This window comes from Antedon mediterranea, chromosome 3 (assembly GCF_964355755.1).
Source record: "Antedon mediterranea chromosome 3, ecAntMedi1.1, whole genome shotgun sequence".
Classification (NCBI taxonomy): Eukaryota; Metazoa; Echinodermata; class Crinoidea; order Comatulida; family Antedonidae; genus Antedon; species Antedon mediterranea.
In genome coordinates, this window is record NC_092672.1 from 37,544,574 (window position 1) to 37,566,193 (window position 21,620).

At 34.8% G+C, this 21,620-nt stretch overlaps 1 protein-coding gene and 1 long non-coding RNA gene across 2 annotated transcripts; one reads left to right on the plus strand and one right to left on the minus strand.

Annotated features, from left to right (window-relative positions):
* Positions 1–6,112: 6,112 nt before the first annotated feature.
* On the minus strand, positions 6,113–21,484 carry LOC140045491 (sodium/glucose cotransporter 4-like). Its single transcript, XM_072090416.1, has 13 exons — positions 21,335–21,484; positions 19,148–19,324; positions 18,649–18,708; positions 17,548–17,652; positions 17,115–17,220; positions 16,692–16,772; positions 16,167–16,375; positions 15,529–15,772; positions 14,993–15,143; positions 14,149–14,317; positions 9,008–9,223; positions 8,419–8,530; positions 6,113–7,777 (listed from the first exon to the last, which is right to left on the minus strand). The coding sequence occupies exons 1-13, from the start codon at positions 21,413–21,415 to the stop codon at positions 7,581–7,583; spliced, it is 1,908 nt and encodes a 635-aa protein (XP_071946517.1). The 5' UTR covers positions 21,416–21,484; the 3' UTR covers positions 6,113–7,580.
* On the plus strand, positions 10,159–12,059 carry LOC140043945 (uncharacterized). Its single transcript, XR_011844442.1, has 3 exons — positions 10,159–10,481; positions 11,285–11,339; positions 11,632–12,059. It is a non-coding gene; the product is annotated as an uncharacterized lncRNA (long non-coding RNA).
* Positions 21,485–21,620: the final 136 nt, after the last annotated feature.

Sequence of the window (21,620 nt, forward strand, 5' to 3'; positions counted from 1 at the left end):
TTACATGTATTAACAATAGTTTCAAACAACAACATCATTTATTTCAGCCATATCTATTGAAATAAATGTATATATAGTTTTATATCTAGAAAGAGTGAGATCTTTTTTCGTTTTTTAAATCATAGGCTATAGATTAAATCCAAAGGCAAATAATTTTTTTTTAAATTACAATGTTGTGGGTATCAGTGGCAAATACTAATAAGCAGAAAGTTAAATCAAAAAATAAAACAGCCGAAAAAAGTAACTAGCTTCCTTCATCGCTGTGTGTATATAAATTAATAATTTTCTGTAAATCTTTAATATTAATACATTTTCAATTTTATATTTATATTAAAATACAAAATTTAATTGCTGCAATAGTAATTATATGCATTTCCTAAATAGAATGCAAATAATTTAATAATCCAAGATTATCGATAACTGACTTCTGCTAGTTTCTTCTAATAAATCGTCTGCTGCTTTCCATTGGCAGAAATCACATCATTAATCTCCCTGTCTTTTGCTAATTTGTTTTTTTCTTTCCAGACAGCTTCTTATACCTTCAATAAAAATTGCAGCTTTCATGCAGTTTCTTCTAATCGACCAAGATATTTGTGTTCGTTTTCAGAAACCAAGATACCATTCAGTAAGCGTCTGACGAATGAAAACAAATGTTTACTTAAAATATAATAATGCAAATAGTTGAAAGACCCCTAGCATCACATTATTAATATATATAGACGCAACACAATGAACATACTTGATAGCTGAAATCAGCCTAGATTGTTGCTGCAGATCCGTTACAACGCGCTGAGTTGTTGGCGGTTAATCCGACGTACTTAAGTTGTCTTCAAACGTACGCTGTAGATTTTAAAAACACGTAGCATGCATGAATATTTAAATTTATTTATATTTTTATGTAAATAAATATTATTAAACATATTTTCTCACCGTTCAATGGGCCTGGAATTTGTTCCAATTGAGTTGATTCCGAAGAATCTACGAGAAAATTAATTCTATCATCATTTCAGTCATTTCCATTTCTTGAATCCCATCTGTATGTCTTGAATCCCATCTCCACTTCGTGAATCCCATCTCCACTTCGTGAATCCCATCTCCACTTCGTGAATCCCATCTCCACTTCGTGAATCCCATCTCCACTTCGTGAATCCCATCTCCACTTCGTGAATCCCATCTCCACTTCGTGAATCCCATCTCCACTTCGTGAATCCCATCTCCACTTCGTGAATCTCATCTCCACTTCGTGAATCCCATCTCCACTTCGTGAATCCCATCTCCACTTCGTGAATCCCATCTCCACTTCGTGAATCCCATCTCCACTTCGCGAGTCCCATCTCCACTTCGCGAGTCCCATCTCCACTTGGTGAGTCCCATCTCCACTTTTTGATATTTAGGCCTACATCCAATCTCAAAAGGAAATTAGTTACATTATCAATCAGTGTGACATAAGCATGTGAAATTTTAAAGGCAGACATCCCAAGCTCTTTTAGTTATGCAGGCCTAGCTTGCATAATGATGTAATGTCCTACTTATATCATAAATATATACAATCTTATAGACAATTCATTATTGTTATTATATTATTAAGCGCGCGAGAGGTTTAAGTTGGTTTAAGTTCGACTTCTGAAAGTTTGAGGATTTTACATTAATGTTATTTTTGAAAGTGTGTATAAACAACATAAATCTGCAGTAGACGTCATCAGCTCAGAAAGTCGACGAATCCTAGAATGCGAATGCAAAATGTGAACACATAACGATGATATTATTTACTTACATTAAATTATGTTACATGCATCACTGCGCCAAATACAACCGAGTAGGCCTACACTTTCACTACGTCACACAAAGTAGTTCAAACTCAGTTCGCACATGTTAATAAGATGAATTTTATAGTTACGGTTATAAATATTGAAAAATTACTGTTAGTAGTTAAAGTAAAATCCTCAAAGGTACAGAAGTCTTATTTTAAAGTCATAACATTTTGAGTATTAGTTACTTTTTGTCAATAATTTAGGCCTTGTAGACAGAAACCTATTGAAAATAATCGGTATATCGCACTATAATTGGTTAAATTACTTGCGGTGAGCTTACATCCTTGCGTTGCGTCCAAGTGGTAATCAAGCTTTTATTTTAGAGAATTTTTTTATTTTGATACGCACTATATAGTACAGTAATACTAAAATATGCTTTCTTATTATTTACTTTACATTACTATACTTATCTGTTTGGACGTTGGGCATTGAATGCCAAGCCACAAGGAGCAAAGGTTTGGTTGAACACAACACACTATGAATCTGAAACTATAACTACAAAAAAGCAATCTTGGTCGAAACCAGAATTAATGGTTATAGGTATGGGAAGATTTTATTTAACAGTCGGTCCAATCAAACACATTTTTACTCATTACTGATTAATGGAAATGTTGATCGATAACAACACGGACAGGGAAATATGTTTACTTTATAAGTTCTCTTAGACATTTCTGGTACATTTTATTAGTTTATAGTTTTTTATAAATGTATAAAAAAACAGGTAAAAAAAAATACTTTTTATCACTATATGCTGATTAACAACACCTTTGTTTATTTAAGTTCTATATACTTGTTCTTATGTAAAAGGGTCCTACAAAAAAACGAAGCTATAGCTTTTTTATGCAGGATCCCTGTTCTCAGTTGTACTGTAATTATGATGTACTGTAATTGATGACTAAATAAATGTGGAATAAAAAAAAAAAGTATAGTTTTATAGGTTTCAATTAAGCAGTTCGTGTCATCGACTGCTTTTTGAGAAGCACAAGCGGCATGATACAAACCTTTGGCCTAGGCTTTCACACAGCCACACATTAGCCATGATACAAACCTTTGGCCTAGGCTTTCACACAGCCACACATTAGCCATGATACAAACCTTTGGCCTAGGCTTTCACACAGCCACACATTAGCGGCATGATACAAACCTTTGGCCTGGGCTTTCACACAGCCACACATTAGCCAACATAGAACGAATACAAACAACTTCCGTAATTTCCTTCCGATTTAAATTGACAAGTTGGTTTCAGGTTGGAACAGGCCCTAAAAACCAACCCATCCCGCCAAATCGTTACCGATGACATTAAATATGTATTGCCATATATAGGGTACAGAAGTACACTATATAGAATACCTCGTTGAAAATGACGAGGTAATTTGGCTATGCGACTATAACGAAGATTATAGCAACACATTTCATAGTTTAGTTTACAGATTTCTTAAATACTGCACTCCATGCCATTTGGCGGACAGTTTACAAAAATGACCCTAAACTTAAGTCGCGCTTACACAGAGTTTTCTAATACTGTCCACCAAAATGACTGGAAGGCAGTTTACATTATACATTCCTACACTTGTTATTTGGTCCCTCCCAATATCCTAACTAGATGAGCATGTGTTATGTACATTATGTGAACGAATGATTCTTTTTACATCTTTTAAAAATATATTGAAATGTAAGCTTTATTGTTATATATTGAAAAAGACCACAAGAAGAATATAGACTTCTTTGTAAACCTTATTCCGCATATTGTTTTTTTAAATTTCCATTTTATAAAATTTATCCTTTTTCTTTAAAAAAAAAAATAAATATTACATAGCCTAATTTTTTTTAATAAATAATAAATAAATACAATTAATTATTATTACCTATTTTATATCAAACAGAGTTACTCAAAGAGTTGCCCTATACAACTCCTTGGTTAACTATATTCGACGGAAATATTATTTTAAATTAGTGACAGTCATGCAAGATGTGCTGACGTGCGAAGATAGAAAGATAGAAACGCTAAACGTCTCAGAAGACATGACGTCTCAGAAGACATCATGACGTCACAGAAGACATCATGACGTCACATAAGACATGACGTCACATTACCAAACATCATCACGTACCGGGTCACAAAAGTGGTTTTAAACCAGCTGACCACGAAAAAAAGTTGTCAGCACCAGTGGCTACTAACAATCAAAATAAAATAAAAAATACCATGAGTTTTTAGCTAAATCACAAGCCTAACACTAAAGTTTCATCACAAGCCTAACAGTTGGATCACAAACGCGCGTAGCCATTTTGGGCTATCCCATCCCGAACGCTGTGGGTAGGGAGCTAGACCACCCGGGGGTTATAGTACCTTTGAACTTACAGAGTTTTGAAAGCTTCAAAAGCGATGTCTTGCTGCGTTAGTTACTTACCTGTAGTCCACCTGTAAATGCAAATTATTTGGAGCTAACGTACAACATTATAGGGATATTGCACGTCAGCGTGTTGTATCATGCAACATAAACAATAACTGTGATTGACTTATGATTGATGTTAAGTTTGTCTTACTATCGTACTTAAAATATTTCATGATCAATATCATGACAATGCATACAATTGTTTTTAAAGTGTAGTATGAATATACGAAATACAGTCCAAATTACGTCAAAGAAACAATATAGACTTAAAACATTACGGTCCAAATTACGTAAAAATATATCAGTCTTATCCATTGGCGATGTAATCATCCGTTATAATGTTAGTAAAATAACAATTCAAAAAGAAATACACGGTACGGTACTGTACAACGACCATGCGCATACAGATAATATGCGACATTGGTTATCTTACATTACTGCATGACACAACACTACACATAAATACCATTATACACCGAGGTATATAAAATGGCATTGTGTGCTTAGTGGTAAAGCGGATTTAAAGAGAATAAGATACTGCAACCAGCTCAATCCACCTGTATACTAATTTACTAAACTATGTATTAGTTCGTCTGAAAAATAACGAACCATTATTAACTATCATACGTATGTATATAGGCCTACAAAATGTTTACATAGGCATACATCAATTGAATTGAATATGTATGGTAGTTCCAATGGTTCGGGTTGTTGGGTCTTACTATGTTTCTTCACGCAAGCCAGTTCTGAGCATCCGGCCGGAGGATAACGAGGCGCGAACGTCAAGCGACGACAGAGGGTCATCATGAATTTTGTCTAATAATTTAAGGCTTCGAAAAACGGTAAATATGTACCGTATTACGTACGACCTGTAAAAATATAAAACATAAATACGATTGCCACAACAAAGCCTTATTTATTTTTAATACACATTAAAATGTGTTTATATCGTGAATGACTAAAGAAGACCATGCCTAAGCTACATACTGATTGGTTTCACGGAACAGAAAGAGAGCAAGTATGAATTAAATATAGCCGTTTGGAACGATTACGGTACCTTGATTGGTAATAGATATAAAAAAAAGTATACATTTGGCATATATATAATAATAATACCACAACATACGTACCCACTGAAGGCTCTGTCAGTTCACGCCCTCCTCCATTGCCGTCGTACAACAGAATAACAAAACGGCATTCGGAATTCGCGGCAAATACGCTCTCATTGAATATGCAAATTAGACTTTTATTAGTTGCTATGTTTCGCTCTTTTCAGAGCAGCTTAGTAAGTTATTAAAATGTACAATATTTGTGGGGACACAAAGATTCGTAGTATCACATAAGTACATTAAACAGATTATCTATAATTTTATGCAAGCAAGCAACACAAAGTGTATTCGTTATTCATATTTTTATTAGCGTTTTGTTTTATGAAATTTTGACAGACATATTAAATGTCTAAAAATGCGACCTTATTATCCAGTATCACATTGGCATTTTGTCATAGAGATGTCTTTAGAGTTATGTTAAATACAGCGCCACAATAGCATATGACAATATTTTACACATGTGCCGCAGTATCACGGAATTTGCCTATGATATGGAACACATTATATAGATAGAGTACCGTACGGAGAATCGGCTTTACAAGTTTGACGTTAAATTAAAAATGATTTTTAGAGTTTGGTTCACACTCACACGCAACGCAATGACGTAAGCGCAACGCAAGTAATTTGACCAATCACAAGCGATGGATTATTCGAATTGTCACTAGTCATTGGTTAACTCGCTTGCGTTGCGCTTACGGCCTTCTGTTGCGTACTAGTGGGAACCAAACTTAACATCATCATTTCCATATATGGGCACATCACATTTCTTTTACATAAAGTTTGATAGTGTAGACAGAGCTGTAGAAAGTTAATTTATTGTGAGTGTAATAAAGAGTTCATACTAATTATAGTACAAATAAAACATTTATTATGAACTAAAAAAAACTCATCTAAAGTAACACACTCAGGGTTACTATCCTAGACAAACACGCTAACTAGTAACACACTCTGGGTTACTAGATAACACGCTAACTAGTAACACACTCTGGGTTACTAGATAACACGCTAACTAGTAACACACTCTGGGTTACTAGATAACACGCTAACTAGTAACACACTCTGGGTTACTAGATAACACGCTAACTAGTAACACACTCTGGGTTACTAGATAACACGCTAACTAGTAACACACTCTGGGTTACTAGATAACACGCTAACTAGTAACACACTCTGGGTTACTAGATAACACGCTAACTAGTAACACACTCTGGGTTACTAGATAACACGCTAACTAGTAACACACTCTGGGTTACTAGATAACACGCTAACTAGTAACACACTCTGGGTTACTAGATAACACGCTAACTAGTAACACACTCTGGGTTACTAGATAACACGCTAAAACTGTCAAAATAAATTTGAGATAAGATGTATAATGATTATTACTTATAGTAATCACTATATTTTATCATTATTTTATTATTATTATTATTAAATTTCTGAAATTGTTTTTCTCATAAAAATGTTTTAAGTAACAAGTATTCTTACTATGTAAAAGTATATACTACTATAGTAAATTCGTTTAAAATCTTGAGTAGGCCTATATAGTTTATAAGAGTGTATATATCTACTATAACAAGGTATAACATACATTATCAGTACGTATGAACCTATTTGCATTGCTTAAAACTGACAGTACTTAATAAGTGTGAAAACGTGTTCACATTATGCTGAATACGTGTGTAATCGTTTGTATTCACATTATGCTGAATACGTGTGTAATCGTTTGTATTCACATTATGCTGAATACGTGTGTAATCGTTTGTATTCACATTATGCTGAATACGTGACGTGTGTAATCGTTTCCAAAAAACCTGTGCACACACGCAAAAGAATACAGGTATAAGTGCGTGTTAAAAAGTTTTCGTTTGTAACTTTTATGTACGAAATTGAACATCTTAATTACAGTATTAAAGTAAACACAATTTTGCACTACGCGAATAGTTGTAAAGTACTTTGGAATTTTGCGTTTTCGTGGAAGCTATTGCTGAGATCGTACCCGCTATCGTATGCTTTGGTTCCGTAGAGAGAGAGAGAGAACTAAAATGCTTTACGTGAAATAAAAAACAAATAATGAATGTTTCATATTCGTGCAATGGAACAAATAATTCCATTCAGTGAATGGAATTATTTGTTTTGGTTCAGTAGAGAAAGAACTGAAATAAAAAACAAATACGTCTCGCGTAAAAATATAACCTTTCACCTTATGAAATTATTTGTACCATTGCACTCATAAACATTCATTATTTGTATATTAATTGAACGTGTTAACCATAGTAGGCCCAGAAGAACACACTCGTGCACATTAAAGCAACAGCGCCAATATTTAAAATGATCTTTTCTCGGTGTCCTTCCTTGATGCTGGTGTCTTTAGTGAATGACGTTTGGTCTTCATCTACAGCTTGTCTCTTGTTGCCAGTTCCACAAAACCAATCAAGAACCTTGCGTGGGAAAGAAGTCTCTTCTAGAAAAACAAAGAAAAAAAATTACTAATTTCAATGTCTTTGTTCCCTATACATTATACAAATACTGTACAATCTAACGTGTCCCAATTGTAATGTTATTTAATGGACATGACTATTATGTTATTTGTTTGTTTACAAGGCAATTATTTGTATATACATATCAGTTTGCTATTGATTGATTGATTGATTCCTGTTCTAGTTGGAATTGAGCAGAGTCCATCAATATTCATTCATTCATTCATTATACAAATACTGTACAAGCTAACCCAATTGTAATGTTATTTAATGGACATGACTATTATGTTATTTGTTTGTTTACAAGGCAATTATTTGTATATACATATCAGTTTGCTATTGATTGATTGATTGATTCCTGTTCTAGTTGGAATTGAGCAGAGTCTATCAATATTCATGCAACTTATGTTGAATAGTTCTATTCTTGTCGCTTGTGTTTGCAAACATATGCTCCATAACTCAAACATGTATTGTAGATGGAGAAGTATCCTATACATTTAAGAGTTTGCGATTGTCTTTTATCTTTTTCTGTTTGTACGTAATAGTTGATATGGATGAGTTATTTCCGAAATAAAATAAATTGAATTGAATATTACTGGCAGCAAACAAGGAAACAACGTCTTACCTTCAGCATAATCATCTTCCTTCTCATATGTCTCTTCCATTTCATGCTCGGAAACAGAAATTTCTTCTCTTTCTGCTGTTTCAAAACGAGTAGACCACGTGAGGCGAACAAGCTGTGATATCAATCATAAAATACAATATACTTGCGCGTGTGCACTCCAAAAAGTAAAAAATGCTAAAAATCCTGAAAATCTCAAAGTAATTGTTTTCATAATGGCACAACAAAATAAAAAGACAGAAAGAAATGAAATTAAATAATAAGGATTATCGCACGTAGCGCGACGCATGGGGGAAAGGGTTTTGGAGCAAACTTCACGACGCGTACGTACGTGATTATTTGTTTGTACGTACGCGTAGTGACGTTTGCTCCTAAACTCTTCCAATCATGCATTGTGTAATCAAGCTATTTGCGATAAACCTTATGGATAAGGTAGTTGCAGAGACACGTCTTTCGATAGTTGTCATTGACTGCTCTATTTTTATGTATCACCGAAAGTAATATATCAAAATAAATTAACACGAAAATGCAAAAAGGTCATTCATGTTTTTAGAAATCTTACTAATCATTAATTTCAGTTGAAAGTACTTACAAATTTCTTGTCAATTTGCTGCGTCATCAAGCTGACCACAATGGTAACAATACCAGTAATACCAAAAAGCAAGATGCCAAAATAAAGATAGTGGACGTCAGCGACCACACTTGGCCTCTCGTCCTCCTCGTCACATCCGGGCGCCAAATAGACAAAGTCCAATATCATACGGATAAGACCAACGAGAAGACCACACATCAACCCCCAAAAAGCACCCTGAAATCAAATGTTTTAATCAAATGTTAAAAGAGTTATCATTGTTGTGGAAAAAAATTCTCTTTCAGAAATGCATCGATGATTATAATTGAATATAATTATGGGGGAGGGGATACTGCGTTGCTTTGATATATCATGCCCATTTCGAATTGAATCGACAACACCAATTTTACATTTAGAAGAATGTAACTTGTGATTGCAGCAGTCAATGTAAATGATAATAACGTCAACAAAATATTTAAAAATTACCGGGTACCGTAAAGTATACTAATTCAAATTGTATTACATATACACTGTAAATAGCGCACTTCTTTAAAAATCATGGCCGCCAGAGTAAACAATACTAAACACAATAAAGTATTGGGGATATTCCTGTAACTTAGCAATGAAAAGAATGAAACAGAAATAAAACTCGTACATATGAATAAAAATAAGAAGTCATTTTAAGGAAAATAATAAAAACACAATAACTACATTAGCTGTACAATTACCAATTTGAAATGAACTTAACAAGTTTAAAAGTCTGTAAGATCATTTTAATTAACCGATTAACCTAAATCATTTACTTAAGTACACACAAATTACCCGAGAAGACACTAAGTTTATAGGTTTGGAAATGTTTACTTGGAATAATGTCTTCAATGATACAGTACCGTAGTCTTCATCATACAGCAAACAAACAGTCTTTTTTAACATGAATAATTTACAATAAAGTGGATCCATTAATTTATAATAGTTCTGTCATTATTTTAATATAGTAAAGATTATAAGGCTAAAAAAATAATAAAAATTTCAAACCCTTACGTGATCGAATTTTAACATAAAAATTTTACGTCCGCATTAACTGTCCGGAGTAATTAAAATGGTTCGATCAATACTGCAACATCGTTCTACATTTGCAATACTTTATCACTTACATAATTACAAGGTATCGTACAACATCAACAAGAAAAACAAACGTTTAATATTCATAATGTATTTTTCTGCTTTAGGCCTATGCCTACCGTTTTTATTGTTCGCGTCAATAGTGAATTCTGTCCCATTCACTGTATTTTCGAAACATGCCCTTCTGGGCTGGAGTTACGAATTATCAAACATCAATCATGTACAATGTTTGTTGGTGTGTTCTAGAAACGCCTACTGCTTGTCGGTAAACTACAAAGTCGATAATAAAACTTGCCAAATCAACAGGCAACAAAGAAACGGAACGTTAGATAAAAACTTTGTAGCAGTTGATGCATTCAAATACATTGAAAAGGTAAGTATCGTCTTGGTATTATATCAAATTTATCTAAACAAAATCTCATCAACCCTAAAAACAAGGATTAGTAGGCAGATGCTGGGTGTCTGGAATATAAAGGGTCTCTCTCAGCGTTTCACTGTACATCACATGGAAGTGTTAGTTGGGTAAATGTTCAAATGTCATTTTAATTGTTAAATCTTGCTCTAACCGTTATTTTGGCAGCAAGAACGGGAAGAAAGAACTGTCTTTAATCAATAAAAGACACCGCCTCCAGAATAAAGGCCAATTTACACTAGGACGATAACGATGGACGATAACGATGGACGATAACGATGGACGATAACGATGGACGATAAATATTATAATCATGCATTTTTTTACATAAAACAAAAACAAATTAGAAAGGTTTTCGTTCTAGAACTATAGAATAATCATTTATGCTATCTTTGTTAAAAATAGTATTTTTAAAATTCCAATCAAATGACGTCATGATAAATAAAAACAATAAAATCGTTGTATTGTCACGATATTATTATTATTGCTCTTACAAATCATGACATCATTTAATTGGACGTGTGAAAAAATCATTTTCATCAAGGGAAGCATGGTTATTCTATAGTTCTAGAATGAAATTTGTTTGTATTTGTTTTGTTTTATGTATGAAAAATGCACACTTCGTCTATTTATCGTCGATCGTTATCGTCCTAGTGTAAATGGACCTTAAGACGTTATAATGTTTCAATCCATTCCATTACACCACACATTACCCATACACACATAACTGCATTACAGTACTATATTGTGTATTCTTGTTTTAGGTGGATATTCTCGGGCCGGACGTCGTTCATGAAGAGCCTGATACAAGTTACGGTGGTATGTTTCTAAAATCTGCATTCTCAATATAAATAAAATATATACTGTACTATGCAACTATTCTCCGCGGCTCGTGGTGTCTGTTAATGGGGGGAACTGATCGTGTCGCTGCCACAGATAAACCCTTTGGTCTCCGGAGCTCAGCATCCTGTTGTTAGAATGTCTTGATGTAACGTACCGTGCTCGCATAGAATTGACTAAAATTGAAGACTCAACAAAATAACCAGGGCAAGGACTGAATCAATGTGTTATGAAAAGTTAATATTCTAATTAATTTAATTCTTCTTTTCAGAATCAGACTACTGTTCTCAAGAGCCTTTGAATATCTTTACGCTCTTTTTATGTTTTCTCGGGCGTTGAGTGTCTTACTAAGAAATTGGCATCCTATAGGAAATTTAGGCCTAGCAGACTATCACCAACTCAACGAAGAACAACATAACTTTTGACGGCTGTTATCACGGGATATGACAACTGCACATTTGAAACAACCATCCTAATAAATGTAATGTCTTTTGTATAAAACATATAGTACTATGACGTCACAGTACGTAAATCATAGAGAACTATGACGTCATACAAGTGCGTACGCGTAACGGAATTATTCTAAACCAATCACAAAGTAACGCAAAATAAGCACAGGTCATATGCCATGTCATATTAAAAAAAAAGATAATTATAAAGAACTGGTTATCAAGTTTAAATATTTTAATCTTTTTCTAAATGTAAATTGATTGCCTTCTAATATAATACTTGTATTTTTTAATTTAAAATTTAGATAGATTATAAAGAACCGGTTGTCATGACGTTATATTTTCAACGTAATTAGTGCAATAAGTTATGTTTATATTAATCTGAATTATTGCTAAATGTAAAATAATTGCATTCTTTTATTATTATTATTATCTATCTATTATCAGATAATAACTATCGGGATGTCATAACATGTTATTTATTAGTCCAATAAGATATTTATTAATCTAAATTATGTATAACTGTATTCTTTATATTGCTCTTAATTTAAATTTTTTTGAGAGATTTTTATAAATATGTATCGGCAGTTTTAAATAAATTTCCAATGTATTTCCATATGGAAAATAAAGAGTATCAATATTATTTTAATACGGTAAGATTAAGAGTGATCGAATTCTGACTGCTTCAAATAAATTCAGAATTGAATTGTTTAATATCGCAACATCTTTCAAAATTAGAATTACACTTACACAATTCCCAAGTATCGCACAGCATCGAACACATCGCTTAACGTTTCCTCTTCACAATGTATTTCTCTGCTTTAGGCCTATGCCTACCGTTTTTTTTATTCGCGTCAATGGTGACTTCTGTCCCGTACACTGTATTTTCGAAACGTGCTCTTCTGGGCTGGAGTTACGAATTATCAAACATCAATCATGTACAATGTTTGTTGGTGTGTTCTAGAAATACCTACTGCTTGTCGGTAAACTACAAAGTCGATAATAAAACTTGCCAAATCAACAGGCAACAACAAAACGGAACGTTGAATAAAAACTTTGTAGCAGTTGATGCATTTAATTACATTGAAAAGGTAAGTATCATCTTGGTATGGGTGCTTTATATCAAATATGTCAGACTAATCTCATAAAGTCTAAAAACAAAGTTGGGCGTCGGGCTTTGTAAACTTCACTTTAATTCTATGTCCCTCTCAATATAAGTTTTTTTTATATTTAAAAAAAAATTAAAATTGTTGTTTAAACAAAACAATATCTCATGAAGCCTGGTATAATGTAGGCACCTGTGTGCTCACGTACAGCTTAGTTTATCCTGGTATGGATATTTGTAAATGTTTAAAATATTTCATTTACCTCTTGCTCTAACCGTTACTTTCGCAAAGAAACAATTTTCATAAGAAAGGTCTCGCATACAAATCAATAACAGATATCACCTCCAGAATCAGAAAGGCATTTTCTGACATTATCCCATTACAACATACAGTACCCGTATTCTTATATGTGCATCTTAATATTGTGTACTTTTGTTTTAGGTGCATGTTCTTGGTGAGCCTGTTAATGAAGATCAGTCTGGTAGTACAAATAACGGAGGTAAGTTTCTCAAATCTGCTACTCTGCATGTACGGTATATGCGCGCCTATGTGTTATTTTAAACAATCGTTACACAGTAGTTTATTAAACTATTTTTAGAAAAATAAAATTGTACGAAGCGTTGGTATTTGTCGCAGCCAGACGTAAGATCAAAGGACTGAGTTCCTATCTTGGCAAGGCGAGCATGTTGTTAGATTGCCTTGCCACAACAAAGGTGACAAGTTCCCGTTAATTCTTTTTTTAAATATCTGGTTTTCAGATGGCTGTGGGCTGGGTTTGCTAACGTTAGTTGCGTGTCTTCTCGGGCGTTAAGGCACTCTGGTGTTCTATAACGCACATTATAGAGTATCCCAGACTTGACTGCAGGCCACTGAAGGCTGATCGCCATAGTAATATAGTAATGTTGTTTGTAAAGCATAGAACTGGCTTCTGTGACGCAAGACATGACGTACGCGCAAAGGAACCAATCACAAAGTACCTAACAAAAAGGACATTTTAATGATACGCACGCACGCACCGCACATAATTAGTTCATCTGATGATCAATGCGATAATTTTAAAGTCGATGTTGGCCTACTTAGATGAAACCATGCATGCGTCACTTTTAACCATGTTATTGTAAAATCCGAAAGCGTATCCATATTTCTATCTAAGTTTTTTGTGACGCGAACAATATGTAACCAATCAGAGTTTAGGAATCGCGCGTAGTGCAAACAGGCTTAAAGAAGACCTACCTGTTCGTTAATTCTCCACCAGGCTACAGCGAGTATAAACACAGCACAGATCGGAGGTGCCAGGTAGCTGGTAATGGACTGAATGTAGTCAAATAATCTACCACCCTGGGCAGCTTGGATGATTGGAATCCACAGTATACTTATTACGCACATCACCAGAATGAAAATTCTGTATTAAAGATAAAACATGGAAAGTGACGAATATGCTTTGTATTTATAAAGCTCAATATGGACATGATGATGTCATATCACTGCCATGTTTGGGCATATCACTACCATATATGTGCACATCACAATTGATTTTTGTCAAACTAGTTTGATAGTGTAGACAGAGCTTGTGACCATCACACTGGAATAAAGTTTGATATTACGCAATAATTGTATATTTAAACATTGTACGCAACGTGAATTATTACTTCGGCAATGTTTCTTTTGTGAAACAATTGATTTATTAATATTAACACACACTGTATGCCTATTCTGTAACACACAAAAGCGACCGTTCATTTTCACGATAAGTCATTCGACGACCACCTATTCAAAGTCGGTATGTGAATATTGACTTTTATACTGTTACAGCTACGTAGTCGAATGGCGCAGCTATGTGGTCAAATTGCGCAGCTACGTAGTCAAATGGGGCAGCGTTAAAACGAACGGCTGTAATTGTCGACCGTCCTGCTATTTTATTATTGCTATTTTCAATGTATAATCTTGGCGTCCTAAACGTTGACCATTAAGGTCACAGTTAGCACAAAGCAGTACAATATAAAGCTACAATAAATACTATGTATAATTGTATAGAAACAATATAATTCTTCTTCAGAACAAAACTTATGACCCTTACCTGCCAATTATCATGAGTTCCGCTTCACTGGCTCTGGGTCTGATTCGTCGCCATATATCGATCGTGAATATTGTACTACTGCTGTTGAAGATTGAAGTAAGTGAACTCATTAGCGCTGATAACATCACGGCAATCATCAATCCTCGCAAACCTATTAAAATAATTAAGACGTATAGATGATTACATATCTTGCGTCATAAGACGAAATTATCAGTAATGTCGCTTATTACAATTCTACAATAATATAGTATATTTATCTTTATGTTAAATTTTCAAGAAGTTCCCACGTACTTCTATGTAAGCAATGTAGTTGGCCAGAAGGTAATTGAATAAGTTGGATACGTTTAAGCTTGGTTTGGTTAGGACGCAACGCAAGGACGTACAAGGCGCAACGCAGTCGAATAAATCCATCGCTCGTGATTGGTCAAATACCTTACGTTGCGTTACGTCGTTGTGTTGCATCTCCAGTGGGAAGCAAGCATTAATAATAATAATTTCACTCACATACACCAACGGCTTATATTCCAATTACTTACCTACGGGCATCACCTCCAAGACGAGCAATGGGAAAGCGATATTTGTACAGCCGACTTCGCTCTCACAAGCGTCCATACATGTATCGGCTGTAGCGCAGGCGACTTGATCCACGAACAGCACACGACTGATCATGCCAGGGAAAACGATCAAAAATAACGGAAGAATCTTAAGGAATCCAGCAAAGACACAACCCCCCTTAGCATGACTTAAGTTCTTGGCCGCCAGAGCACGTTGGACAATAACCTGTGTCGAGACAGAGGAAGGAATGTTAGATTGCTGTCATGGTTCCTTTCGCACGATAGGACTTGCGAATACTAAGTCCAACGAAGACAGGGCTGTTTTAATAGATGTACTATGTACGTATTTATACGGCTAATAGATATAATTTGTCCATTTCACCAAAAAATAAAAGTCGATCAGAATCTGTTTCTGTCTGTGTCAGAGTTTTTATGTCGGCAAGAAAGCAGGCTTTTAACAAATTTAAAAAAATCAGCAACCTATGGCAATATTGATGTTACCACTAATAAGAACCCGCGTATTCTTTAGATAATAATCATACAATTTAGGCCCCTAATATGTATAATAAAATAATAATCATACAATCTAGACCCCTAATATGTATAATAAAATACTTCACCTGATCAGTACACCAGTACCAGATGGAAGAGATCGTGATACCAAATACCATACCAGGCCATGGTAGGTCAGAGTTTAATGGATCACGGAATATATGGAAGGCGTCTTCTCGCGGATAGCCACACGATGTTTCTGGGTTTTCCAGTGTTGTATTGGGAATTGCCTGGAAATATTTCACCTGAAGTTCCGAATACGGCACCTCAGCAAAACCTAAATGACATTAACATTGGTGAAGCTTCAATACAGTTTATGAATAGCCTAAAACCACTGATCGTGTAAGCAGTAGGCGGGTTATACCACTTGATAGCTTGAGTAGCCTTGCTTAGCAATATCCTGCGATTATCAAATGCAGAAAAAAATCGAAAAGCGCGTGCCTATCCTTTTTTTTAAATATTCTGATGACACAGCTAATACATAAACAACGATATCAAGCCGTTTAAATGACTTCCTCGATATGAGTACCAAATCTCTCCCATAAGCTGATAAACTACTACTTCGCGGCTTTCTAAGTACTGGTAGCACTTACTTAACCCCATCAGAATAGCAGATCCTACAACCATAATCAATGTCTGCAATGCATCTGTATAAATCACAGCGGCTAAACCACCTGTATGCAAATTAATAATTAATTAATTATAATAGATCTTTAGAAATTGTGTAAGTACATTTTGTTTGTCTTTTACAATGTTAATTATGTTGGTATTGTCGTACAATACAGATAGTTTTATGTTACGTAATTCGATCTCTCTCTCTTTATATTAATTGATACACGATACTATGAAACAATATCGCGTCATTCAATTCATGTCGATGCATTTCATTCACATATCGCGTCATAAAAATTCATATCGATGCACTTAATTTAGGTATCACGTCATAAAAGTTCCTCTCATCGAAATGTTGCGTAAACGGCGTTACATACGATACAAACTAGCTTTCCCAAGCTTACCTGCTACGGTATACACAGCAGTAATCAATAAAAGTGATACGATAGCTACATACAGATTCCATCCCAAGGCTTGTTGAATAAACAGAGCCCCAGCGTACATATCAACCTGTAAGGGACAAAACAGGCTTATAACTGCTTCGATTCTATCTCTGGAGGCCTAGTACTGTTAATTCGTGACGGTATTATTATTTTTCAAATGTTCTTATTAGCTTCAAGATATACATCCTGCATGTACATACTTGTGGGTGGTGTATGTGGAACATAAATTAAAATTGAATTAAGTGTTGTGGTTTCAGGTAAAAAAAAAAAATGGATTTTTGAAAGATACTATTTCTATATTAAGTACTTCGATATATAAGCGACGGTGTACACCCTAACTTACTGGTACTTTTGGAAGTATACTGTATAAGAGACGGTGAACACCTTAACTTACTGATACTTTTGTTAGCACCGAAAGGAGGAGTGCTAGGCAGGCAAGATATACCCTGACACGTTGGCCACCAAATCGTTTCCTCAGATACTCGGGCATTGTGTAAATCTAAAAAAACAAAAATCACAGTTTGATGGCCTTATAAATATCTATTTGTATTGTTATTCACAAAACCAGTTTATACAAACAATGTTTTCATATAACACTAATTTATGGATATGCTACCAGCACAAACCATATGTACCAACCAAAACAGATGTACGATTAGGCATAAAATAGCAAGACTGTATGTCCTAAATAGGTTTAGTTGTCCTTTTGATATTTATTTTAACATTTTGTTGTTTTCAACAAATGGTACACTGGGGATCGGGACTGATAAAAGCTGTGATCATCGACAAATATCGCCAAAAAGGGCGTGTCTCTCTCTCTCTCTAGTCTGTTATGTAGTTAGTCAAATTATTCCAGTACCGTTTGGTTTTGAGATTTGACCACTAATTGGAAAATAAAGTTGGGTGTAAGGATGTATATAGTTTGAAGTTTCCGTGCTATGGGTATGAATGATAAATTGAAATTGAAATTAAAGCTTGGTTCCCAAGAGACGTAATGCAAGGACCTCGAGAGATGACCAATGGCAACCGAGAGTTCAAATAACTCTTCACTTGAGATTGGTTGAATCACTTACGTTGCGCTTACGTCATTGGGTTGCGTATCTAGTGGGAATCAAGCTAAAGGCTGAGTATCAAGAATAATTGTACATTTGTATTCCAACCAGGAATCCCTACCATCTTTTCACCCCAACCCCACCCCAACCCCGCCCCAACCCCCAAATATGTTTCAACGTAGGTACCAGTGCGATATGTTAATAATACATTACAAGGTTGAGCAACGTATTATATTATATAACAAAAGGTTATAAACTATCCCTGTATTTGAAACTGAGTCTACAAATCGATTTTGTTTGTTCAATATACACAAAGATGAGTAACATTGTATAGTCGATTTTTATAGTCCTCGAGTTTACAACCGGTAATAAAGAGTTGTCTTTTATAGGCCAACCCTTTGAGTAAACTTGGAAAGTAGCACTTGTCGCTTGTGTATACTTACGCCAGATGCCATGTACACAGGCAGAAAAATCCATCCTAGCAGTAATAGGATAAACATTGCCTGTAAAAATAAACAAAAGTGCTCTATGAATATACGTCAACCAAGTGTACTAAATTAAAGTACACACAAACGACACCGTCATTTGTGATTTTATGTTATTACATTTTGTTGGTCACTTTGAAAGAGTATGGATCAAGTTAGCACGGCCGCCTAACCTCGGTCGCTCAACCCCCGATCGCCTAACCCGGTCGTTCAACACCCGGTCACCTAACACTCGGTCGTTCATCACCAGGTCATTCATCACCCGGTCGACCATCAACCGGTCGCATATCACTCGGTGCCAAACCCCCGGTCGCCCATCACCCCCCCCCCCCCACTCCACTCTTAATAAGCAATTATTAATATACCCGTTCGCTGCATCTTTAATCTTTTAGTCAAATATTTGATCTTCTTCGATAGCTTAATCAATCAAAACATAATAATAATATGTATTTCTTACATTGAATTCAAAAGAACCAACAGCAATACCGGATGCGGCTCCTGTACCGGCCAATCCGATAAAGTGTCCGCTACCGATATTACTAGCGAACAGGGACGCTCCAACTGGCCACCAAACGATATTTTTGCCTGCAAGGAAATACCCCTTGAGGGTGGCTCGACTTGACTGAAATGAGGCCTAAATAAAACGAAAAGATAAAGTGTAAGATGGATTAGAATGATATGAAAAAAATAGTACATCTACCTACTGGATTTCGATACTTTAACATTAGGCCTAATATGCTCCTCTTGACCAGAACTTTTTAAATTTGTTTATGTTTTTATGTAAAAGGGTCCTGCGAAAACAGAATTTTAAACTTTTTTTCAGGACCCTTGCCATCAATTATATACTGAAATTGTAATTATAAACGATGACTAAATAAATGTGAATGTATCAGGGAAGAGTTAAATTATTATTATTATAAGTTTTTCATTTTCAAATGAAAAACTTAGACCTCTTAGGTTTATAGTTCAACATATAGTACATCATTTGCGTAAAATGAGAAATAATAAAGTTTTCAAGAATTACGACTTTACAACAAAAGAGAACCGTGAAACTCGACAATTAATCAACTTATGAACAAATAAACAAAGTTTTGTTTAGATCGTTTAGATCGTCGGGCGAATAAATGGTCAGTTTCTATATATACAATCACTTTGCATGACTAACGACATGTGACCACTACAAAAGGTTAATATGCTGCAAGCCAAGAGACTATCTGAATCTTTTCAACACTTTACCGTTACTAATACGGTAAAGTTGTGAAAAGATTCCGATACACAAGATTCCATACATAGCCTACAGTAACAAACTAATACTATTAGATTTACGAGTAGGCTATGTAGAGACATACGGTAGTATAAACAGCTAACAATTACACCTTTATATAAAAACATTATTCAAATCACAGAGATTTGTACAATGTACAATTTTTACGTTCGGTTCTAAACTCAAATTTAAGTATATATTTATTTGAGAATATTCTCCATGACATTAAATTTTCCCCTACAGGCCATATACAAAAACTATGTATACTTAACTATAATAAAAGCGTCATAAAACAAACCATATCGTTGTTTGAACAATAAAATAATAGCATGTTATACACCAATTTGTTAAAAAACCATAAATGGATTCGACCTTTATCATACTTTTCAATAGCCTGTTTGTAGTTTCTTACAGTATGTCTTATGTAAGCTACCGTATTTAGTCGTATTATATAATGGATTATAATTTCTAATTGATTTTAAGTGGGGGAGGGGGAGAGATGGGTCACCAGTTTTCCCGCCTAAACGGATGCTTGTCGTACGTATCCCTTTGGGCAGACTACCCTGGATATTTCAAGGTTACAATTTACACACTACACCGCACTGTGCTAATTGCAATTTAAAAGAAATATTATAATTTATTTTTGGATCCATATTTACGAGATGTCTGCAGCTGACGACACGTGACATAAACACGACGTTTTTCTTAATTACACATTCCAGTTTACGAGTGCTGGTACACGGGCTGGTAGGCCTACACTACTACTAAACACTCGAGATAATTTTGTTGGCGTTCGTTAGAGATTGTTGTTGTTTTAATACAGCTAAAAAGTGAAATGAATTGATGCATACAGATTTTTAAAAAAAATCAAAACAATAGATCGAGGAATCGAGGAAAAAGTAGACCTTATGACAGTTGACCTTACACAGTTTACGGTGCGTTTATGAAATAATTGTTATCGGTTGTGTTTTATTAAAAATATCCATTTTTATATATATAGGCCTACTAGTAGTAGCTAGGTCTGTATGCACGGTACACCAATTTCAATAGAGAACACACTGTTGTATTTGCTCAGCGTAACACAAAGAAAAACAATTTAGCAAAATATAATAACGAAAATGATCGAAATACAGTATGATGAATACATTACACAGGATACCATATGCCGCATGCTCTCTGGTGTACGTAGTATATAGTAGCCTACTAGAGTAGTAGTAGTAGTAGTAGCACTATACTACACAAGCAGTAATACTATACTATTAGTATTACTATTTACTAGATGCTGCTCTACTTTTGAAGGTCAGTGCATGAAGTCTTGTTTCACACGGTCCACGCATTTCTCCTTGAAACACTACAACTAATTTCAAAGATTAAACTTACCCATAATCCGACTAAAAGCACAAATATGAAATATGCAACGACGATCGCAATATCCCATCCATTCAGTGTAGCGTACTCCATGTTTTTTTATTCGCGTGGGTTACTTTCCCCCTGGGGCATCTTCCGTTACGTGTCAAATGCAATGTGTAAGAAAGGGAAGTAGTCGAACCTCCGTCATACCTACGGTAGATTCCATTTTCATTTAGGGGTGTACATAAATCATTATCTATCAATGTGTGGAGGAGGTCGTCGTAGTGGTTTAGAACCCGAAATAATTGTCAACAAC